This window comes from Salmo salar, chromosome ssa15 (genome assembly GCF_905237065.1).
Source record: "Salmo salar chromosome ssa15, Ssal_v3.1, whole genome shotgun sequence".
Taxonomy (NCBI): domain Eukaryota; kingdom Metazoa; phylum Chordata; class Actinopteri; order Salmoniformes; family Salmonidae; genus Salmo; species Salmo salar.
In genome coordinates, this window is record NC_059456.1 from 64,690,847 (window position 1) to 64,716,340 (window position 25,494).

The following is a 25,494-nucleotide window of genomic DNA, read 5'->3' on the forward strand; positions in this document are numbered from 1 at the left end:
CATACTGTACAGTAGGTTGTAATACAGCTTTTTTTACCGGCTTGGCTTCCTCAGTGATTTTATCCACACACCACTACTGGCACACATCTCAACTGCTGCTACCAGACTCTTACTACACTGCTCAATTTATACACTTGCCCCCAGCCCCCTTCCCCAATTGTGCCTTCCTGTAATACTTATGCTAAAATATTTATTCTATTCTACTGGGCCATTTACTATATGTTCGTATTCTTCGTTTTTTACTATTTCTCACGGTTGTTGCATCGTCAAGAAGGAACCTGCAAATAAGCATTTAGTTGGATGATTTGTATACCATGTGTGTCCTGTATGTACGACTAATAAAACTTGAAACATTTTATGAGATCAGTTGTTTCAGACATAGGCTATCACATTTATCACACTGCATGCAATAACGGACAGTACTGTATAATGTTCTACAAGACATCTCCTAGTCAAATCATTTGTTTTGCAAGTGCCAGCAATGGATTTGTTGATTTTTTTTTTTTACTTCACACCTCGCTTTCTTTTCACTGTAACTTCACACCTCCCTGCACTCTGAGAGCTACCTGAGCCTATGGCATGTAGGCCTACAAATCTAGTCGGAAACTGAAAGTATTCTAACTTTAGCCCACTTACTTTCATTTTCGTCTTGAAAGGCGTCCAACAATGCGTGGTGATTACTTTCATGGGCACATTTAGCCATAATTTAACTAAAATAAATAGTTGAAAAGATTGATATAGCCTTATTGAAACAAATACATGTTGTTTTTGCCTGTTAGTCTACAGTAGGTACATGTACAAAGGGGATCATGTGATTGTGAATTGGCCTACTTGTGGTCCAATAACGACTTTGAATATTTTTTTTGAAGTGTTCATTTAAAACGTATTTTCAAGATGGAGAAGGCAGGCAAGAACATGCATCTGAGAGAGTGGCTGATAGCGCAGATAGACAGCGGAAAGTACGCAGGACTCATCTGGGAGAACCAGAACAAAACCATGTTCAGGATCCCATGGAAACACGCGGCAAAGCAGGACTATAATCAGAATGAAGATGCAGCACTTTTCAAGGTTAGAATGTTTATTGTTTCTAGCCTATTTTGTATTTGTATTTATTAGGGATCCCCATTAGCTGCTGCCTCAGCAGTTACTCTTCCTGGGGTCTGCATGGGTTATGCATGGGTGCCCTAGTAGTTTAAACAGACAGCTCGGTGTTGATAGTGTTGTTAGGAAGGCAGAGCAGCACTTTATTATGGACAGACTTCTGCCCATCTTAGCTACTGTTGTATCAATACATTTTGACAATGACAGTTTACCTTCATTTAACTAGGCAAGTCAGTGAAGAACAAATTCTTATTTTCAATGACAGCCTAGGAACAGTGGGTTAATTGCCTTGTTCAGGGGTAGAACAACATATTTCTACCTTTTCAGCTTGGGGATTTGATCTTGCAACATTCCAGTTACTAGTCCAACACTCTAACCACTAGGCTATCTTCCACCCCAAATCCATGGTTACTCCAAGCAGTTTAGTCACCTCAACTTGCTCAATTTCCACATTATTCATTACGAGATGTAGTTGAGGTTTAGGGTTTAGTGAAGGATTTATCCCAAATACAATGCTTTTAGTTTTAGAAATATTTAGGAATAACATATTCCTTGGCACCAATTCCTAAACTCAAAGCCAGTGGCATGTAATTAGTAAAGATTGAAAAAGTAAGGGGCCTAAACTGTTAACCTGGGGAATTCCTGATTCTACCTGGATTATGTTGGAGAGGCTTCCATTAAAGAATACCCTCTGTGTTCTGTTAGACAAGTAATTCTTTACCCACTATATCGCAGGGTGTGTAAAGCCATAACACCATGTTTTTCCAGCAGCAGACTATGATCAATAATGTCAAAAGCTACACTGAAGTCTAACAAAACAGCCCCCATAATCTTTTTATATTAAATTTATCTCAGCCAATAATCAGTAATTTATGTAAGTGCAGTGCTTGTTGAATGTCCTTTCCTGTAAGTGTGCTGAAAGTCTGTTATCAGACTTTGTTTACTGTAAAATAGCATTGTATCTGGTCAAACACCATTTTTTCCAGAAGTTTACTAAGGGTTGGTAACAGGCTGATTGTTCGGCTATTTGAGCCAGTAAAGGGGGCTTTACTATTCTTGGGTAGCGGAATGACTTTTGCTTCCCTCCAGGCCCGACGGCACACACTTTCTAGTAGGCTTAAATTGAAGATATGGCAAATAGGAGTGGCAATATTGTCCGCTATTATCCTCACTAATTTCCCATCTAGATTGTCAGTTGGTGGCTTGTCATTGTTGATAGACAATACTTTTTTTTTCACCTCTTCCACATTCACTTTATGGAATTCAAAAGTACAATGCTTGTCTTTCATAATTTGGTCAGACACACTTGTGCAGAGTCAGGATGTGTAGTGTCAGCATTTGTTGGTGGCATGCCTAAGTTTGCTTATCTTGATTACAGTTATGTTTTTGCATGTTTGTCTAGGTACATGTGCAAAGAGGGATCAAAAACATAACTCTTAACTTATTTTATACATTATTTGTACAACATCATCAAATAGAGACCCCCAGAAGATCCATGCAAAATCAAACTTGTGCTGTGATGTGGCAAAATGTTGTCCAATTCAATGTAGATTGATCAATGTTATTGATATAGACCAAATTAATGCATTGATTTGGATGTGTGTAAAATACTGTTCTCAGATTTTATATAACAGAATTTAGATGTGTACGAAAATGTTTTTTTTTGTTTGATGCTGGAATGGAATGTTCATATTCTGTATATTTATATTTGACTGTGATATTTGGTGGTCTCACCTAATGTAGCTATCTTAAGATAAATGAATGCACTTGCATAAGTCACTCTGGATAAGAGCATCTGCTAAATGATTAAAATGTCAAATGTAAATGTTATACATCATGTAGATCTCATAGTACTCATAGTACCTAGTACATATTAGTCTCATAGTACATATTCTTTTGTAATACATTTTTTGAATATTGATGTCACAATGTATAATTTGTTAAATATGACTGTGTAAAACCTAGCACTACTACTTATTTCTCTGAGAGTGAGGCAGATATATAGGATTTTGCAAATGCTGAAATGAAACCATCTAATGATTTTTAAGGGAAAGGGGATACCCAGTCAACTGAATGCATTCAACTGAAATTGGTCCTCCGCATTTCATCCAACCCCTCTGAACCAAATACGTCTGTCATTGCCATGCCTTGATTAGATAGTGAAAAAAATAATATTTAAACAATAAAAGCTGATTTACCAACATATCTGAAAATGGATATATAGCATTTTGGAATGAAACTCGTGCTTACACTCAGTCATCAGTGTAAGCCACCAACTTATTCTTTATGTTTTATTTGGCACTCATATGCACTCAAATGCTTATTCATATTGTGTGTATCTGTGTGTGTGTGTGTGTGTGTGTGCGTGTGTGTGTGTGTGTGTGTGTGTGTGTGTGTGTGTGCGCGTGTGTGTGCATGCATACCTTTATGTGTTGTGTTTCCATCTACCAGGCGTGGGCAGTGTATAAGGGGAAGTATCGAGAGGGGAGGGACAAGGCAGACCCCACTTCCTGGAAGACTCGTCTCCGCTGTGCCCTCAACAAGAGCACAGACTTCCAGGAGGTCCCAGAGCGCAGCCAGCTGGACGTCTCCGAGCCCTACAAGACCTACCATATCCAGGTAGAGACAGAGACAGGCAGATACTCAGGTACCAGTAGCCTCCATTTTCAGTCTTCTCATGAAGCACGAGTCTAGAGAGCTCAGAGCCCTTTATGGGTTTAAAGTGTGACTAATTACTCTCAAACCCTACTTCTCGCTCTCTCAGAATCTCCTGAAACTGATAGTCAGGTGATAATCCAGACCAGGAGCTCCAGTGCTCACCTGAGGAACACCATCACACACCATCCACAGGTAACACAACGGTTTTGTTTTCAATGCTGTATGACAGGTGCATAGTTGCTGCCATCTAGAGGACACCTTTTGCAATAACTTTACATAACGTAGGGATGAGGTTTGCACACTTGCACTGAATGTTCCTTAACAAGTCAGATGATTTGCTGTGAATATGTGTTTCCCCTCAGTTTGGCTGCCATAGGGAATTAGAGGAAAGGGATGGAAGAGTCAACCCTAGTGGTCAGTATCAGCCTCCATGTATGTGTGACTGGTAGCTGAATCACTGAACAATGTCGAATTAGATATGATATGTGTTTGTGTTCTCTCCCGTCAAGGGGGTTTGGACCATGTATACTACTGTTCCAACACAGGGACTCCCCAGATGGACAACTCTGCTCCCTTCTCCATATTCAGTCCCACACCACAGATCTCTGGTGAGACAATACACTGCAGTTATTCAAATTTGAGTGTGTTAATGCTTGATTAATTGATTGATTGATTGAGGGCCCAATGCAATCAAAAACGTGATTTTCCTGTGTTTTATACAGTACCAGTCAAAAGTTTGGACACATCTACTCATTCAAGGGTTTTCTTTATTTTTACTATTTTCTACATTGTAGAATAATAGTGAAGACATAAAAACGATGAAATAACACGTGGAATCATGTTGTAACCAAAAAAAGTGTTAAACAATTATTTCATATTTTAGATTCTTCAACGTAGCCACCCTTAGCCTTGATGACAGCTTTGCACGCTCTTGGCGTTCTCTCAACCAGCTTCACCTGGAATGCTTTTCCAACAGTCTTGAAGGAGTTTCCACATACGCTGATCACATGTTGGCTGCTTTTGGTCAAATAGCCCGTCCACAGCCGGGAGGTGTGTTGGGTCATTGTCCTGTTTAAAAGCAATTGATAGTCCCACTAAGCGCAAACCAGTTTGGATGGCGTATCACTGCAGAATGCCATCGAACCTCCTCCTCTATGCTTCACGGTGGGAACCACACATGCAGAGGTCATCCGTTCACCTACTCTGTGTCTCATAAAGACAGGGCGGTTGGAACCAAAAATCTCAAAGTTGAACTCATCAGACCAAAGGACAGATTTACACCGGTCTGTCCTTTGCTTTGCTTGTGTTTCTTGGCCCAAGCAAGTCTCATCTTATTTTTATCCTTCAGTAGTTGTTTCTTTGCAGCAATTCGACCACAAAGGCCTGACTCACAGTCACCTCTGAGCAGTTGATGTTGAAATGTGTCTGTTAATTTAACTCTGTGAAGCATTTATTTGGGCTGGAATTTCTAAGGCTGAGGTAACTCTGGGTCTTCCTTTTCTGTGGCGGTCCTCAGGAGAGCCAGTTTCATCATAGCGCTTGATGGTTTTTGCAACTGCACTTGAAGAAATTGTATTGAAATGTTCCAGATTGACTGCCCTTCATTATAACGTTTCAGGTAAGACCCAAGTGCAGACTGTGTTGAAGTAACAATGTTTATTACAGCAACAGGGGGAAGCAAACGACAGGTCAAGGCAGGCAGGGGTCAATAATCCAGAGTAGTGGGGCAAAGGTACAGGACGGCAGGCAGGCTCAGGGTCAGGTCAGGCAGAGGTTGGTAATCCAGAGTAGGGGCAATGGTACAGGGCAGCAGGCAGGCTCAGGGGCAGGCAGAGTGGTCAGGCAGGCGGGCTCAGAGTCAGGACAGGCAAGGGTCAAAACCAGGAGGGCGAGAAAAAGAGAGACTTGGGAAAAGCAGGAGCTGAGAAAAACGCTGGTTGACTTAACAAACAAGACAAACTGGCAACAGACAAACAGAGAACACAGGTATGAATACACAGGGGATAATGGGGAAGATGGGCAACACCTGGAGGGGGGTGGAGACGTTCGCAAGGACAGGTGAAACAGATCAGGGCGTGACATTCATGTCATAAAGTAATGATGGACTGTCGTTTCTCTTTGCTTTTTTGAGCGGTTCTTGCCATAATGTGGACTTGGTCTTTTACCAAATAGGGCTATCTTCTGTATTCCACCCATACCTTGTCACCATACAACTGATTGGCTCAATCGTATTAACCTGATGTGGATAAGGGGCAGTATTTTCACGGCCGGATGAAAAAACGTACCCATTTTAAACTGGTTACTACTCTGGCCCAGAAATGAGAATATGCATACTATTAGTATATTTGGATAGAAAACACTCTGAAGTTTATAAAACTGTTTGAATGGTGTCTGTGAGTATAACAGAACTCATATGGCAGGCAAAACCTGTGAAAAAGTCAACCAGGAAGTGGAGGATCTGAGAATTGAAGTTCTTCTTTCTAGTCCCTTTCGAAACTACAGTATCTGTGCGGTTACGTTGCACTTCCTAAGGCTTCCAATGGCTGTCTAAAGCCTTCAGAAAGTGGTTTGATTCTCCTGTCACTGGGCAGAGTATAGGAGCTCAGTTACTGAGTGGTCTGCCTGGCAACAAAGGGATTGGATATGCGCGGTCACGCGAGCCCGCTGTTCATTCTTTTTCTCCTTGAATGAATACGCTATTGTCCAGTTGGAACGTTAGAAATACCATAAAGATTGATTTTAAACAGCGTTTGACATGCTTCTAAGTACAGTAATGGAACATTTTGACTTTTTGTGTCTCGAATTGCGCTCGCGCGCTAGCCTTTGGATAGCAACCTGAACGCACGAACAAAACAGAGGTATTTGGACATAACTATGGATTATTTCAAACAAAATCAACATTTCTTGTGGAAGTAGCAGTCCTGGGAGTGCATTCTGACGAAGATCAGCAAAGGTAAGAGCATATTTCTAATACTAATTCTGAGTTTAGGTTGCCCCGAACTTGGCGGGTGTCTGTATAGCTTTCTGTGATGGCGAGCTATGTACTCGGAATATTGAAAAATGTGCTTTAGCCATAAAGCTATTTTAAAATCTGACACAGCGGTTGCATAAAGGAGTTCTGTATCTATAATTCTTTAACCTCTCTCGGGTATGTGGGACGAAATCGTCCCACCCAGTCAACAGCCAGTGGAATCGAGTGGCGCGAAATACAAAAACCTTAGAAATGCTATAACTTCAATTTCTTAAACATATGACTATTTTACACCATTTTAAAGACAAGACTCTCGTTAATCTAACCACATTGTCTGATTTCAAAAAGGCTTTACAACGAAAGCAAAACATTAGATTATGTCAGGAGAGTACCCAGCCAGAAAAAATCACACAGCCATTTTTCAAGCTAGCATATATGTCACATAAACCCAAACCACAGCTAAATGCAGCACTAACCTTTGATGATCTTCATCAGATGACATTTCTAGGACATTATGTTATACAATACATGCATGGTTTGTTCAATCAAGTTCATATTTATATCAAAAACCAGCTTTTTACATTAGCATGTAACGTTCAGAACTAGCAAACACACCGAAAACTTCCGGTGAATTTACTCAATTACTCTTGATAATCGTTTACAAAATACATAACAATTATTTAAAGAATTACAGATACAGAACTCCTTTATGCAATCGCGGTGTCCAATTATAAAATAGCTTTTCGGTGAAAGCACATTTTGCAATATTCTGAGTAGATAGCCCGCCAATCATGGCTAGCTATTTTGACACCCACCAAGTTTGGCACTCACCAAACTCAGATTTACTATAAGAAAAATTGGATTACCTTTGCTGTTCTTCGTCAGAATGCACTCCCAGGACTTCTACTTCAACACCCAATGTTGTTTTGGTTCCAAATAATCCATAGTTATATCCAAATAGCTGCGTTTTGTTCTTGCGTTCAAGACACTATCCGAAGGGTGGCGCGCCGGCACGTATCGTGACAAAAAATGTCAAAATATTCCATTACCGTACTTCGAAGCATGTCAACCGCTGTTTAAAATCAATTTTTATGCGATTTTTCTCGTAAAAAAGTGATAATATTCCGACCGGGATACGTTGTATCCGTTCAAAGACTGAAAGAAGTAAAATGGAGTCGTCACATGCACGCGCGCACCCGTGTCATTGTTCTCAGATCGACCACTTTCCAAATCCCCTACTGTTTTTCGCCCAGGGACTGCAGAGTCATCATTCCCCATTCTGGCGCCTTCTGAGAGCCTATGGGAGCCTTAGAAAATGTCACGTTACAGCAGAGATCCTCTATTTTCCATAAAGAGGCTATAGAAGGCCAAGAAATGGTCAGAGAGGGCACTTCCTGTATGGAATCTTCTCAGGTTTTGGCCTGCCATATGAGTTCTGTTATACTCACAGACACCATTCAATGTATTCCCACCAAAAACTTCCGGTGAATTTACAAAAATACTCATCATAAACGTTGACAAAATATATTATTAACAATTATTTAACCTGTTTAGGATAGGGGGCAGTATTTTCACGGCCGGATAAAAAACGTACCCGATTTAATCTGGTTATTACTCCTGCCCAGAAACTAGAATATGCATATAATTATTTTATTTGGATAGAAAACACCCTAAAGTTTCTAAAACTGTTTTAGAAACTTTAGGGTGTTTTCTATCCAAATAAAATAATTATATGCATATTCTAGTTTCTGGGCAGGAGTAATAACCAGATTAAATCGGGTACGTTTTTTATCCGGCCGTGAAAATACTGCCCCCTATCCTAAACAGGTTAAATAATTGTTAATAATATATTTTGTCAATGTTTATGATGAGTATTTTTGTAAATTCACCGGAAGTTTTTGGTGGGAATACATTTTCTGAACATCACGCGCCAATGTAAAATGCTGTTTTTGGATATAAATATGAACTTGATCGAACAAAACATACATGTATTGTGTAACATGATGTCCTAGGAGTGTCATCTGATGAAGATCGTCAAAGGTTAGTGCTTCATTTAGCTGTGTTTTGGGTTTTATTGACACATGTCCTTGCTTGGAAAATGGCTGTGTGGTTATTTTGGTCTATGTACTCTCCTAACATAGTCTAATGTTTTGCTTTCGCTGTAAAGCCTTTTTGAAATCAGACAATGTGGTTGGATTAAGGAGAAGTGTATCTTTAAAATGGTGTAAAATAGAAATAGAAATTATTGGATTTTTGAGGTTTTGTATTTCGCGCCACGCTGTTCCATTGGATATTGGCTAGGCGTTCCGCTAGCGGAACATCTGTCCTCAACAGGAAAGAAATTCCACAAATCAACTTTTAACATGGCACACCTGTTAATTGAAATGCATTAATGAAGTTGGTTGAGAGAATGCCAAGAGTGTCCAAAGCTATCATCAAGGCAAAGGGTGGCTACTTTGAAGAATCTCAAATCTCAAATATATTTAGGTTTGTTTAACACTTTTTTAGTTACTACATGATTCCATATGTGTTATGTCACAGTTTTGATGTCTTCACTATTATTCTACAATGTAGAAAATAGTCAAAATTAATAATGAGTAGGTGTGTCCAACTTTTGGCTAGTACTGTATATTTTTCCACACTGTGAGGTTGGAATAATACTGTGAAATTGTGAAAATGAGGAAAATGCCCTTTAAGTGTAAGAGCTGTTGGAAAAGAGCCTGAAATGTATGTCTGTTTCGGTGGGATGGAGTTTTGGACTGTCTGGTGACATCACCAGGCGATAAAAGAGAGTTCCAAACCTCACAGATAGTTTTGGCAAAATTGTTGCTTGAGAATAGCTCTTTCCTAAGAATCAATTTTTGTTTATTTTTTACCATTTTAATTGAAATCGATCACGGTAAGGTACTTAATTGTTACCCAGAAATTATTTGATATTGAGATAAAAAGGGTTGCATTTGGACCTTTAATTAGCGTGTGTGTTTGCATTGCTTTTGTCTGTGTTTGCGTGTGTCCAGACTTCCGTGTGCGGGTGTGTCTGTTCTACCAGGACCAGCTAGTAGTGGATGTGACCACCAGCACCCCAGATGGCTGTTTCATTCTACATGGTCAGGTGCCCCTGGGGAACGAGAGGATCTATGGCCCCTGCACAGCCCAACAGGTCCCCTTCCCCCCTCCAGGGGTCATCCACCTGCCCCCCTGTATCGCTGAGGCCATGGGCCGCCTGCTGCCCCACTTGGAGAGGGGTGTCCTGGTGTGGGTGGCTCCAGATGGGGTGTTTATCAAGAGGTTCTGCCAGGGCAGGGTATACTGGAGTGGCCCTCTGGCCCAGCACACAGACAGGCCCAACAAGCTAAACAGAGAGAGGACCTGCAAGCTGCTGAATACACCTGTATTTCTGAAGGGTAGGGGCTTCACTAATACAACTTCTGTGTAGCAAACAGATGTGATATGGTGAGACAGTGAACCTGGCTCCCTATCAATCCCTCTCTTATTCTCTCTCCATCCTTCCCCTTCTGTCTCTCCATCCTTTTTAATTATCTATCTCTCCATCCTTCCCCTTCTGTCTTTCCATCCCCTTCTCTCTCTCCACCCCTCCCGTTCTCTCTCTCCACCCCTCCCGTTCTCTCTCCCCACAGAGCTCCAGGACTTTCTCAAGGGGGTGGGACCCAAACCTCGCTATGAGATTGACCTCTGCTTTGGGGAAGAGTTTCCCGACGCCAGCCCCCTGAAAACTAGGAAGCTGATCATTGCACAGGTGGCTAATGTAATGGGGTCAGGGGTCACTGTGGATTAGGGATTTCCTGTGCTACAGCAACTGAACCTTTGCCTAGTTTAGTGGGCCCATATTTACAGTATGTTGATTTTGTAATTATGTTTATAGTCTGTACAATGTTATTATATTGTTATATAGTATTAATATGAAAAACGTTTTTCATTCTATCAATTCAGGTCTTTCCCTCCCATTTGAGCAGTAAACTGTATGTATTCTGCAGTAGCTACCAGCAGAGGTCCTTGTAGTCATAGTCAGTTACAATGTCTTCTTGTCTGTGTGTGTGTTGGTGTGCAGGTAGTGCCCCTGTTTGCTGTCAACCTACTGCAGAGGTGCCAGAGGTTTGGGCCATAAGAGAGACCATGCCTTCACACACACATCACCATGGGGGAGGAGGAAAAGGGTCAGTCACAACCCTCTCCCAGCACTGATGAGACCAGGACCCATCTCTGAGTAACCCCTTAGGAACATCCCCACCTGGTACCCTCCTGTCCCAGTCTAGCCAGCCATGATGAGGGGTGAGTCGAGTCTCGAGACACCCCCCCCAAAATATCAGAATTTGGCTGCCTGTGTAAACACACTCATGGTTTTCTTAACATACAGCAATTGAAATATTGGTTTTATTTTGGGGTTTGACAATGTAATCTACAGATAATGTAATCATTTTGCCAGTATACAGTATGTTTCATATCTTTCGTCAATATTTTCCTCATTTACATTGTGTGAGTAGAGTATGTTTGTACAGTATCTTATATAATGTGAAAAACGGCAGCAATTCATTCTTCCATTTACTTCATAATCAACTTGTGATTGAATTTTATGTGCAGCTAGAGTCTAGTAACTATATCAATGGTTTTATATCCATTGTGTGATGTATGGAACTGTGACAGACTTATAGACCTGCCTGTAGATCAGGTTAATTGTTACAAATCTTTAAACCACTAAAAATGATTGAAATAAGAAACTTTTTATCTTGTGCCATGTATTAAAAATGGTAGTATAAGTGCACACTGCTTGAACGCTCCCATAGTTTAACGGCAACGTTTCAGTCACCATCGGTCTTTGTCAGGAAAGATGCCATTATTATTAAATGTCATTGTATGGGATTATTGGACATTGTTTTTTTTCCTATGACATATGTCCCCTACATCTAAGATAGTACACATTGGCTGTGTGTACAACACTTTTGATCATGCATGTATGGGGTATGAAGTCATTCAGTATAAATTTATAAAGCTTTTTTTAATTTTTTTAGTTTCTAGCGAACATCATATAACAGACTCACAATTTCAAAAATATACAATTTTTATAGCTATAACATTTACAAAGAAAAAAAACAGGTAAGGTTTTTGTTTTTGAAAAAACAAACAAACTAAAAAAAGTTGAAAAAACTAAAGTGAAAGAGTGTGCTGAATCAGAAAAGATACCCGTATCTGAGTTTTAAAATACTTTCAATCGTTTTTCCCTGCGCTCGAACATATACAGTACATGGAGAAAGAAAGGGGAACAGAAGGGGTACAGAGTACAGTACAGAGGGGTCAAGTGTGTGTTCACAAAGCATCGTGTTCCAACCTGTTATTAGCACCATTACTCTCTCGCCATTCCATCTTTTTTTTTCTTTCTTTTTTTTTCATGGAAAAACACTCTCAGGGTCAAGGCGAGGTGACACAGACCCACCTGTGTGGGAGAGGATTGTCTGTTACGCAATTTTCATTAGTGTTTTTCCTTTCGCTGAGATAATGTTAAGAACATATTGGAGGGCAATACCTTAGCGAACAAGAGATTAACATGACCCCCCCCGGTAACGAGAATAGTAAAAAGGCGAAGAGTTGCTGATACATTCATTTACCTTGCCTGCCCAGACCCACTGACCGACGGACTGACTGACTGACTGACAGTCAAACTTCGTATCAGAAGAAGCGAGAAAATCTAAAACTGAGAACGCATTACGAAAGTGACAATCAGAGAGGTTGCATTAAATCGGTTTAGCATATTTATAGAACATCTGTAATATATAGTCATATATTTATATATATATATATATCTCTCTGCGATAGACATCTTCAATAGAGCTTGCTTCCATAACCCTGATTGAAAACCGATACCCGGCAGAAAACACTGTCAGTAGGTAGACGTGTGGGACAACCATTACAAAAACAGTGTCTCACTGATCGTCTCATTCTGTCACTGTGGAGCTCTCTGGGAGTCCTCAGACAGCTAGAGGTGTGCTAAGCGGAGAGAGGGGAAAGAGGGATGAAGAAAGAGTGGTATAGGCTCGTACTTTGGGCAGCAGTGTGGACACAAGTAAAGTTGCATTGCTTTGTCCTTCCCTGCAACCCTGCCTTGTGGTCTCTCTACTGTGTGGCCATGTGGGTGCTCTAGAGACAAGGAGGGTGTGTTTGTGCTTGCATGTGTGTGTGTGTGTGTGTGTGTGTGTGTGTGTGTGTGTGTGTGTGTGTGTGTGTGTGTGTGTGTGTGTGTGTGTGTGTGTGTGTGTGTGTGTGTGTGTGTGTGTGTGTGTGTGTGTGTGTGTGTAAGCTCTACTGCCTCTTCCTATGCTTGGAGCCGTGAGGTAAATTGGTGATCTTGTCAGTCCCGGTAGCTTCGGTAGTTCCAGTAGGGGGTAGGAGGTCGGGGGCGGACCATCGCCTCTTGCGTGAGCGTGGCTGCTCCTGGGTGGGAGGGTCTGCAGGGGGCAGAGGAAGAGGAGGAGGGGCGAGAGCAGGGGAGGGATGAGAAAGAGGAGGAGGAGGGGGAGGAGGGGGCATATCTTCCCTGTGTGAGCTGGCGCCGGCCCTGGCCCGAGTGTGTGTGCGGTGGCCCCGGGGGGCTGTGCGTGTGTGTGAGTGTGTGTGTGTGCTAGGTGTGTGTGAAGGGGTGAGGGCCAGGCAGATGTCTCCCTCGCTGAGTTGACGGCAGGATAGGCCGTAGAGCTGGGAGGTTCTCTGGGGACAGCAGGAAGACCAGCCACGGTCCCGCACAAAGAACGGGTACTCCACCAGAACTGTTAGTAACTCCTACACACACAGAACAACAACAACATATTCACAACAGTGCTAGGGATATACATCCTTTTTACTAAGGAGATGAATTTTAAATTATGATTTGAAAAATCCTTGTTGTAAGCAAATTTGTCATATGTTAACATGTTTGAGTGATTGGAGAGGATTGCAAACGTTTGCTTATGTAGTGAATGACCAGTGCCTTTATTATAATATATTGTCTAGAAGTGACTCAGATAGAGAATAGAAATCTAGAAGATAGATGAGCCCCTGACCTGAGTGTTGCGGTCTGTGAGGAGGACCTGCAGGTGGTGGAAGCCGTGTGTGTCGCTGGGGGCGATGAGCAGAATGGTGCACGTGCTCAGGTGGAACTCCGGGGAGGTGTTGGCACTCCTTAGGAAGTCCTCCGTCCTCAGCTCCTCCACGCGCTTTAGACGCCCCCCCACCAGCTCAATCAGAGATCCCTTGGCAAAATGAGGTAGGAGTGCTGGGGGGTTGTGGTGGTGGTGGGGGGCAGGGGGTGAGGTGGCCGTGAGGGGAAGGAGGGGGGAGGCGTGGGGACGTGAGTACTGCCGCCCAGGGGAAAGGTCTCCACTGTCTTTGTCTCTGTCTCGTTCACTGTCTCTCTCCCGGTTGTCTCTGTCTTGTTCACGTTTTCTCTCTCTGTCTTGTTCTCGTCGTCTGTCTCGTTCTCTGTCTCGCTCTCGTTCCCTCTCTCTGTCGCTCTCTGTGACGTGGCTGTTGGGCTGCTCCTGGGGCGAGTGTTGTGAGTTCCTCATGGTGTGCAGGCCGTACTGAGGGCTGCCTGAGGGGCTGTACAGGGGGAAGGGCTGAGCCTGGGGGCTGAGGTGGCTGGGCTGTAGGGTAGAGTACATCGACCCCAGGGAGTAGTAGATCTGGGCCTTAGCCGGAGAGCTCCCCAGGGAGTCCAGGAGCTCCCCTCTCCCTGCCCGGGGGTCTGCCCGATGGGGCTGGGGCCTGCTAGGGATCAGGGTGAGGGTCCCAGGCTTTGGCGTCCCACGGGGGTCCCTGTCCTGCAGAGAGGAATGTGAGTCAGGGCCCTCCGGAGGTGGCGCTCGGGAATCTTGGAAAACCGCAACCGTCTGAGAACGTCCCTCCTGGTGTCTCCGCCGCCCGTTGGCATGGGAACCATGGAGGCTGCCGCCCAACCTGGCCCTGCCGCTGGGTTCGTTCCCGTACTCTCCTGAGGGGGGCGCCACCCTGGAGGCAGAGGCAGTCCTGCTGCCCGGGCCGTCCAGCCCGTTGGGCCTCTTGCCCAGGTATCTGTGTCTGCCTTCTGTCATGGAGGTGTCAGGACGGTAGAGGGGGGGCTGGCTGAACAGGTGGGAGGGGGAGAAGAGAGAAGAGCTATAGTCCCTTCGTTCTGTGTTGAAATAGGACCACATCTCTCTGGAGTCAGCAGGGAAGGGGCTCTTGAAGGAGGAAGAAGATGAGCAGGGTGGAAGGGGAAGGGGGATTTCACCTCGGAGCCACCTGGAGTGATGGGGGAGTGGGGAAGGGAGAAGATCGTCCCTCCAGGAGGGTGAGCCTGACCCCCTCCTCTCTCCTACTTGGCCTGGGAGGAAGGGAAGAGGGACAGAGGGGGTGTAAGGCAGGTGCCATGGCAGGGGGAGGGGGATACCAGGGGGTGGGAGGGGAGGTGGGGGAGAGGGTAGCAGACTGTGGGGGTTCGTCAGAGCCTCGTCGCTGCTCTCCCTGCACCCCTCATCTCTCCCTGAGCTGCCGGCGGGCCGGATCCTGAGGGGTGAGGAGGGCGGTTTGAACTCGTCCAGGAGGGGGCGCAGGTCAACCGAGCCCTGCCGGGATTCCCTCTTCTTGGGGGGGAGGCACTCTTTGCCGCGGTCGGGGCTGGGATTCATGGGTGGGCGCCAGCGGCGGCGGGCGGGGGCGGCTAAGTTACATGGGACTCACGGGAAAACGAGGGCCGCAGAGAGAGGGGAGGGCCTCGACACGACATCACTGTCAGATCACTGACACCCTAGCCCTGAACGACCTATCACCTACACAGAGAGACAGGGGAGGAGGGGAGAGAGAGAGCGAACAAGAGAGGAGGGAGACGAAGGGAGGTAGCAGAGAGAAAGAGAAATTGAGTGAAGTGTGAACATCTCAGAGTGAAATGTGGACAGTCTGTCAGGCCTAGCTGTCAAGAGTTGTTAGGACTAAGCAGTCAGTCAGCTCTGATACCCACAAACAAGCAAACACCAGACACAGATTGAGGCAGAGTGATCTGCTGTGGAAATAGACAGAGAATGTTTATCTGGGGTACTCAAGTACTATTTGAAAAGGTCCGGTCACAATAATTTCCTTGGTGGCAAGGTCCAAATGGATATTCAAATCAAATCAAATCAAATTGATTTATATAGCCCTTCTTACATCAGCTGATATCTCAAAGTGCTGTACAGAAACCCAGCCTAAAACCCCAAATAGCAAGCAATGCAGATGTAGAAGCACGGTGGCTAGGAAAAACTCCCTAGAAAGGCCAAAACCTAGGAAGAAACCTAGAGAGGAACCAGGCTATGAGGGGTGGCCAGTCCTCTTCTGGCTGTGCCGTATATTGTAATTTATTGTCAAAGTAACAAACCCCCCACCTTACAACCCATACGACTCCAAACTCTTCATACTGGTCACATTCGTCTTGTTGGCAGAGAAAACCTTTTTGAAGTTTTAAAGCAACTTTCCTGCAATTTTACATATTTTGCCATCGGGCAGAGAGAACATCTTGCAGTTTTTAAGCTCATTTACCATAGTTTATGTGTGTTCATATTATACCAGGGTCGAAGCCCGACTGAGTTCCTATTTTTTATTAGTAAGGACCCGTGGGTCGTATTGACCCCCTTCTGGGTCCGGGTCCGGACCTCGGTACGCCAGTTGAGTATGGCTACTGTAATCCTTTGGAGGTTGGCTTGCAAATCCAACAATGCAGAATTTACTGAATTGAGCCTGGAGTCTCTGAGGTCAACAGAACTTCAGACAATCAACCCCCAACCCAATGAAACTTCAAGCTTACGAACTCCGGCTCAACACCTCCAGCTCAAGGGTGTCGTAGTTGCTACATATAATACATACGTTGCTGGTAATGTGGTGAGAAACTATCCAATTGACTGGTCTCATTCAAGAAGCACATGAACTCCCACAAGTGCTCTAAAAATACGGCATGCATTGTGCGAACAGTGCAGTTCGGAGGCAGTGCGGTATATCTGTATAAACACACATGCTGTACACACTCCCAGCAGGATACCTTTCATCTCTCTCTCTCTCTGAGGATTAAATATGGAGATATGGTTTATACTATTCTCATGAACCGCCTCCCTCACACCCCTGCGGGCTGTTCCTCAATGTCCTATTTACTACTGCACGTACACACACACACACACACATACACACACACGCACACACATGCATATATGAATGAAAAGAACGCGGGGAAGCACGGAAACACATACACACCCCTCAGGCAGCTATGACTCTATCTCACTCCCCCAGCGATGGACAGAGCTGGTCACCATCCATCCTAAACTGAGAGGAACACTGTTGATATCGCCGCAGGGGGTGGTGTGTGTATCTTTGTGTGTGTGTGTTGATGTGAGAGTATAATTTGTTTCCTTGTATGTATCAGAGCTGAGCAGCCCTGCTTCATTCAGTGTGGAGCGCGTGGGAGTTCCCCTAATTCTTCTCCAAATGTTCTAAATGAGCTGCTTTGATGTGACGGCTCCACTTAGCACAGCTGTTCCTGCCGCCACCGTTACTGCCACCGCCGCACGCCACCCGCCGCCCGCCAATCCTCCCCGCCACTCAACGCTCGGCTCGTCCGCACGCCTGTCTGCCCCGACTGAACCCTGCCAACTCTCCCCGTCTCGCTACGCCAAACTGTCGCCATGGAAACTGAGTCCACATAGGGAAGACAGGTTACATTGGGATACTCTCTCTGGGGAGAGCCGGGGGAACTGTCGCTCGTCACCTACTCAAAGTTCCACAAGAAAACACACTCTAAAAGAGGGTTGGAGCAGAGTGAAGTGGAGTGGAGTGTTCAGCTGTCTCAGTTGAAAGACTGCTGCTTTGTTCAATGTCAATCAATCACTCAATATGGACGAAAGATAAACTACTCCAGACATTGACTTAAGTGTTGAGGGGGTGGTTGGACAGTCTGGGATATACTGCAGGTTTAAATTGAGTAGAATGAATGGGAATTGAACCGATTTCTTTTGAAAAGCACAACAGAGGTTTCTCTGGTGAAGCAACAGCATTTTGTGACAATGCCACTTTGCAATTTAGCCCTTACATGTATTGATAAAGATTCAAAAGGGTACAGATAACACTAACATACTGAAAGAACTAAGGTATCCATGGGAATCCAACATGCAGAGGGCAACAAGTGAGATGTTTCACCCTGGAAAGTCCTGAAACGCCTCAGCCCTCAGTCCAACTCACCAGTTGCTCACTTCAACAAAATCAAACCTCTCCTGAGACCAAAGCAATTGTAAACTGTGAAATGGTATGTAGAGAATATTGTTGATGGACTGCTAGATATCAAAGTTTATCAGGAAGAAAACATGACTGCTCTCTGCTGTAGTACAGTGTTGGTTTGCTTGACAAATACACTCTCGGGGGCATGGTTGCATTGAACAGTGTTCCACAAAATAACACGGTAATAAACATGTGCCAGCTAATCCCATCAACTGGAGCCACAAGGAGTAAAGAGGCCAAGTCAAGTCAGCTCCAATGTACCTGTCAGGCTTCCATCCCACAGCAGCGGCATGACAAGGGAATCATTTAGGCTGATTCTGATGCTCTCTGAGGAGAACCTTTGCAGATTCACTCTAAAGCTAAAGAAAAACTCCCTCACCTCCCACACAGTAGAGCTGATAAGGCACACACACACACACACACACACACACACACACACACACACACACACACACACACACACACACACACACACACACACACACACACACACACACACGCACACACACACACACACACACACACACACACACAGCCTTATCTCATAGCAGTGTGGTTCGATTCAAATAAACTTAAACAAATATCAACATGCTTTGATGTCATTGAGAAATGTATGAATTTCAGAAGATACATTTTGAAATATTGGGAAAATATGCCTGAAATTCCTCTCATTCTCTCCTGCTTTCCATCACTCTTCTCCCTCTCCTCTTCACAGGAAATAAAATCATTGTTGTATTAGTAGTGCCCTGTCTGACAGTAAGACAGTCCCTCCATTCAGCATCTGACCACAGGGAGGACCCAGAATGACTCACAACTATTCTACCTCCGCCGTCGACAACTAGATCAACAGGTGCGACCACGCCGACATAAGATATACTGTATCTCCACTCTGAAACAACATCTGTATGAAACTCAAAGTCAACCCATTTAAATCCTTATCACAGATCTGATGTAAAAAGAGAGAGTAAAGCATTAACTACAAGGGTCAATTTGCTATGCAGCAACAAGTAGTCAAATTCGTGTACAGCTAAACAACATTTAGACATAAAAAGAGCGGTTTAGAACACAGACAACAGATGGGTTGATGGAGTTGCTTGTGATGTACAGTAACTGACCTTAGAGTGGGCTGTTGACCAGAGGGTTGTCCAGGTGTTGGTGGTCATACATGCTGCAGCCCTCCTGGGTTAAGAACCTCCAGGGGTTCAGGCGCCTATCCACAGGCTGCTTCCTACTTTACCTCAACAGCGCCAATAGAAACACCAACAACAGCTACCAGTCACACGATGCCACAGAGCTCCGTATAAGTGAGAAATAGCACCAGCAAGACCACTGAGAAGCTGCGAGCTTCTGTGTGTCAGTGTGTGTATGTGCGTGAGCGTCTAACTGAGACTGTGTGTTTGTGTGTGTGTAGGGCTGAGGAAATGAGTAATATCTAGCAGTGAGAAACATGTCTGCTATGCATCGCGCCACATAAGCAGACCAGTTGCTGCTACCGCCCACTCGCCTTACTCACTGTGAAAGGGATGGACACACAAAGACGTACACAAACACACACACATACACGTATGCACATGCGTACACACTACGATCCTCTTTCTCACACTTCTACACAAGTGTGTCTTGTCTTCAATAAGCAAGAGGGAAGAGAGAGGCAGACAGATAGTTGATGAGTGTGTTGACGAGAGACAATTGAGGGAAATGGGGGGGGGGTCTCATCCCACACACACTCTCAGACCCAGGCTTCAGCTGCTGCTTCTGACTCAAAGCTAGATCTCACATCTCTCTCTGCCACACACACACTGCCGAAGGCACACACACACACACACACACACACACACACACACACACACACACACACACACACACACACACACACACACACACACACACACACACACACACACACACACACACACACACACACACACACACACACACACACACACAGCCGAAGGAGTGCATTGGAACACAGTGCAATGATTCAACCCGTGAGAGTCTCATGATGTAGTATTGTTTAAAGGAGTTGCTGAACCATTGTGATGACAGAGATCAATGATGAAGCCCATTTAGTGTATGGGTTGAAAAAGCAGCCATTGAATAGTGTGGAGACCCTTACAAAAAAAAAGACACATAAAAAAACATGTGAGAAAAAAATACAAGTGGTTTTCTGACATACGTATGAACACATACTGTATGTATGAACAAATCACATGTGAAAAATGTGTCATGTGAAAAAAATAAGGGGGAAAAATTCACATGAGTCAGACACAGGGTTTTGGTAATATGAACTTTCACATGAATTTACATTTTTCACATGACTCAGATACATGGTTTCCCAACATTTCACATATAGTATTCTGTTCCACATGTGTGCATTTGTAAGAAGCAGGATTAGATCCTAGGTCTCCCACAGGAGAAGACAATGTCTTGACCATTTGACCGACCCGGTGTTCCTCTTCCGATGTATACTTATTATCAATACTGACTGTTCAATTAGAAATAGGGCTGACAAACATTAAACAAATATAATAATAGCAAGATTTTTACATAAAGCGCCTCACAAGAATATTGACGTCTTGAAATGTTCCAAAGTAACATTCAAGTAACACATTTTCAAATAGATAGAAATCGGTTTTAATATATATATTTTTTATTTTACCTTTATTTAACTAGGCAAGTCAGTTAAGAACAAATTCTTATTTTCAATGACGGCCTAGGAACAGTGGGTTAACTGCCTTGTTCAGGGGCAGAACGACAGATTTGTACCTTGTCAGCTCGGGGATTCGATCTTGCTCTAGGCTACGCTGCCGCCCCATAATAATAAATTATTACATTTGTAAAGTGCTTTTCATTATACAAGAATAATCTTAAAGTGCACAAAATACTGTAGTAAATAGAAAAATAGTTTAAAAAACAAATATATCTAACCGTATCATGAAAGCAACAATCAAAGTCTTGGAGGAAAGTGTAGGCCAGTCTATAAAGCTAGCTAGCTACTTAGCTTGGGTACACTCATGTAAACGGCAAATCTCACTTGACCAAAAAAACTCAACATTTTAGTCATTTAGCAGACACTCTTATCCAGAGCAACTTACAGTGGTGAATGCATACATTTTTTTTCTTTTGTACTGGTCCCCCATGGGAATTGAACCCACAAGCCTCGCATTACAAACACCATGCTCTACCAACTGAGCCACACAATAACTCATGTTAGCTCTAGATTTTGAAGATGTAACCATTTCCCCACAAAAGGGCTTTATTACATACAGAAATACTCCTGTTTCATCAGCTGTCTGGCTGGCTGGTCTCAGACGATCCCGAAGGTGAAGAAGCCATATGTGGAGATCCTGGGCTGGCGTGGTTACACGTGAGTCAGGTTGGACTTAGTGCCAAACAATCTTAAACGACGCTTATTGTACAGAAATTATCATAATATTTTCTGGCAACAGTTCTGGAGGACATTCCTGCAGTCAGCATGCCAATTGTACGTGCCTTCAAAACAAAACTTGAGACATCTGTGGCATTGTGTGACAAAACTGCGCATTTTACAGTGGCCTTTTATTGTCCCACGAACAAGATGCACCTGTGTAATGATTGTGCTTTTTAATCAGATTCTTGATATGCCACATCTGTCAGGTGGATGGATTATCTTGGCAAAGGAGAAATGCTCACTAACAGGGATGTAAACAAATTTGTGCACAAAATGTGAGAGTAATAAGCTTTTTGCCCATATGGAAAATGTCTGGGATCTTTTATTTCAGCTCATGAAACATAGGACAAACACTTTATATTTTGCATTTATATTTTTGTTCAGTATAAATACTGTTCGTCTGGAACATCATGAAATGGGTTTCCATGGCCGAGCAGCCCCACACAAGCATAAGATCACCATGAACAATGCCAAATGTCGGCTGGAGTGGTGTAAAGCTTGCCGTCATTTGACTCTGGAGCAGTGGAAATACATTCTCTGGAGTGATGAATCACGCTTCACATTTGACAGTCCGACGGACGAATCTGGGTTTGACGGATGCTACTGTAGGAGAACGCTTCCTGCCCGAATGCATGGCGCCAACAGTAAAATTAGGTGGAGGAGGAATAATTTTCTGGGGCTGTTTTTCATGGATTGGGATAGGCCCATAAGTTCCAGTGAAGGGAACTCTTAACACTACAGCACACAATGACATTCTAGACGATTCTATGCTTCCAACTTTTTGGCAACAGTTTGGGGAAGGCCCTTTCTAGTTTCAGCATGACAATGCCCCCATGCACAAAGTGAGGTCCATACAGAAATGGTTTGTCGAGATCAGTGTGGAACACCTTGGCTGGCCTGCATAAATCCCTGACCTCAACCACATCGAACACCATTGGGATGAATTGTAACGCCGACTGCGAGCCAGGACTAATTGCCCAACATCAGTGCCTGACCTCACTCTTGTGGCTGAATGGAAGCAAGTCCCCGCAGCAATGTTCCAAAATCTAGTGGAATGCCCATGATTTTAGAATGTGATGTTCGACAAGCAGGTGTCCACATACTTTTGGTCATGTAGTGTATAATTCCCCCGGTGTACAAATGTATAGATTGCGCTTTCATACTGCTACAGTGCTATTCTTGATATATTGCCTATTATAATTTTTTTTACATTTTAGCTGTTTGGCACTTGACTGCATTGTTAGGAGCTAGTAACATAAGCATTTTTCTGCACAGTTATAACACCTGCTAAACTGTGTACGTGACCAATAAACTTTGATTTGATTTGACATGTAAAACTGCAAATTTGATTTTCACATGTGAAAATGCTATTCCACATATTGGCCATTTGGTCTAATGGTCAAGACGTTGGCTTCTCAAGCGTGAGACCCAGGTTCTTATCCCGGCAGTTACAAAACCACACATGAAATGTATAATATCATGTGGAAAGTTCGGAAACCACATGTCTGACTGAAAAATGTACATGTGAGAAATCCATGTACAAATTCACGAAGGAAGGTGAAGGAAAAGCAGCCAACAAGTGCTCAGCATATGTTGGAACTCCTTCAAGACTGTTGGAAAATCATTCCAGGTGAAGCTGGTTGAGAGAATGCCAAAGCTGCCATCAAGGCAAAGAGTCACTACTTTGAAGAATCTCAAATATAAAATATATTTTGATTTGATAACACTTTTTTGGTTACTACATGATTCCATATGTGTTATTTCACAGTTTTGATGTCTTTACTATTATTCTACAATGTAGACAATATTAAAAATAAAGAAAAACCCTGGAATGAGTAGGTTTATCCAAACATTTGACTGGTACTGTATGTGTCTGAAAACCACATTTTTTCATGTTTCTTTTTTGTAAGGGCACACACAGATGTAAGGACTGGGGAAAACCCAACCTGCAACATGTAAAGTGTAGATATGCACAGAATCTATCAAAAACATGAAGATCACACAAAACGTGTGGGCAGCTTCAATAATTCACTGTTGCTGTGGAGTAGAGGAAAGATGTGAACTTTCACAATCTGTTAAATGCTATTTTCATAATTCACTTTGACAAAATATGAACTAATAAACAGGCAGCAAACCCATTACATCAACATGCTACTATAATTACATATAGTATTGGTATTTTTCTCTTGTTTTATATGAGAAATTAAAAGACATTTTATAATAACCAATAAATATATAACCCAAGTGTAACCACAACAAGAAGCAAGTCTACAAATTTTTAGGAATTATTGAATAAATCTGTTTAGGAATAAGGACTTTTCCAGACCATTGTTTTTTTTGTTATTTATTTATGAATGTATTTATTGGTACTAAATAAACTATGAACTGAAATTATGAACTGTAATTATGAGAGATTTTAGATATCTTAGGGCAAATACAATACTACTTAAAATGGATTCTTATTTCTTTGCATATTTAACATTTGATTATTTGTTGAAAATGACTATAACACCAACAGGTGACAAAGTGAAAATAATCTATTTGACTATTTTCAATCAACTCATAATTAAATATAATTAAAATAAATAACCCAGTTAAATGGATTACATTGTGCCTCCGTTAATTGCTAGGCTTGTTGATGTCTTTGTGCATGCAAAAGAAAACGCTTTATTCCACCACGGTTATTCATTTGTATCCAATTAGCAGTGTGTTGACTGAAAGAAATGGCAATTTCTCAAAGAAATGTGCTTTTCTCTTGCAATGATTTAAATGCAATGCAATCCAATGTGCTGTGTCTATAGGAAGGATTTATACTGTGGCTTAGAGAGAAGGAAAAAGTAGCAACTGTTTATATTTTAACCACAAACTCTAATATAACAATAACTACAACTGTTCCTCCTATTATTCTTTCGCTTCTTCTTCTTCTTCTTCTTCTACTACTACTACTACTACAACTACTACTACAGTAATACTACTACTACTAATACTACTAGGGTCAATTAAAATAACTGTAATTACTTGAACTACTAATATTATCCCAACATCTATGTATATGTAATAAAATGTAATCCAAATTCTTAAGAAAATTTCCATACACTATGAACATCTATTTCCATGTATGCTTGATAAAGTTCCAGCGATCAGCAGTGTGTAAATATAGAAGCAGCAGTTCAGTCATAGCGAAAGGGGAACAGAGAGCAAGCACAAGACTGATCAAAGTGTTTGTCATTACAAGTCGATGGAGAAATTACTGTACAAATTGGGCAATGGTTGCCCTATGCCATTTTTTTCCATATTGAGAGCCTAGGGTTTTTTGTTTGAACAGTTGAGTGCTTATAATGCATTTCTTATACTATAATGTAAAAGACAATCAAAGAGAATTTGACTTTGTGCTTACTCCCCTGGCCCAAATCAGACACACACAATCAGAATACACACACACACACACACACACACACACACACACACACACACACACACACACACACACACACACACACACACACACACACACACACACACACACACACACACACACACACACACACACACACACACACTAGTGATGAGCAGGTCAGCTTTTTGTTCATCCACACTCACCCGCAATTGCAAATTACCCATCCTCAACCGCCCGACTCTATATGATAAATCTGAGGGCCACACCCAACCCTAACCTGCAAATATAGAAAATGTGCTGTACAGTCAGAGATGGAGGAACACTTTTTGGCAGGCCTTTTTACATAAGCTTAAGTTTTTGCTTATAATTTCTGACCTTTTGGTAGGCTATTTGTTAGTCAACTTCTCTATAATAAGATACATGCAGCTTCTCTTCTGTCATTACCTTTTGCATTAGAAGACTAAATAAACCCTTGCTCACCAGAATAATGTCATAAATCGATAGAATCTAGTTGACATTGGTAAAGTTATCTCAGCTTTTCTCGTGCAGCAAAGACGTTTAGGGACCGGGGAGAAAATGCAATTACTCTAAAAGAAACTGGTAAGATTTTCCATGCAAAATGTTATGGCATCAGTTTGATGCCATAAGGAAATTAATAGCTGTTAATTCATTTTTAAG

At 42.8% G+C, this 25,494-nt stretch overlaps 2 protein-coding genes across 4 annotated transcripts in view; one reads left to right on the plus strand and one right to left on the minus strand.

Moving 5' to 3' along the window:
* The first annotated feature begins 602 nt into the window (after positions 1-602).
* On the plus strand, positions 603-11,021 carry LOC106571913 (interferon regulatory factor 4). 2 transcript variants are annotated; one of them, XM_014145471.2, is made up of 8 exons: positions 603-1,068; positions 3,553-3,748; positions 3,866-3,951; positions 4,122-4,173; positions 4,305-4,367; positions 9,748-10,134; positions 10,369-10,487; positions 10,800-11,021. In XM_014145471.2, the coding sequence occupies exons 1-8, from the start codon at positions 895-897 to the stop codon at positions 10,854-10,856; spliced, it is 1,134 nt and encodes a 377-aa protein (XP_014000946.1). In that variant the 5' UTR covers positions 603-894; the 3' UTR covers positions 10,857-11,021. The 2 variants fall into 2 exon arrangements, with proteins under 2 accessions (XP_014000946.1, XP_014000943.1); XM_014145468.2 differs by having other exon boundaries at positions 604-1,068; positions 4,269-4,367.
* A 704-nt stretch (positions 11,022-11,725) lies between these two features.
* The window catches only part of LOC106571912 (hormone receptor 4), a 37,404-nt gene continuing 23,635 nt past the window's right edge, over positions 11,726-25,494 (minus strand). Inside the window, exons 1-3 of one of the 2 annotated variants that reach the window (XM_045695926.1) lie at positions 19,105-19,660; positions 13,780-15,525; positions 11,726-13,519 (exon numbers count right to left, since the gene is read on the minus strand). In XM_045695926.1, coding sequence (XP_045551882.1) covers positions 13,043-13,519; positions 13,780-15,384 — 2,082 coding nt within the window. In that variant the 5' untranslated portion in view covers positions 15,385-15,525; positions 19,105-19,660 and the 3' untranslated portion in view covers positions 11,726-13,042. Of the gene's footprint in view, positions 13,520-13,779; positions 15,526-19,104; positions 19,661-25,494 lie in introns of those variants that run through there. The other variant, XM_014145467.2, reaches the window with a different exon arrangement.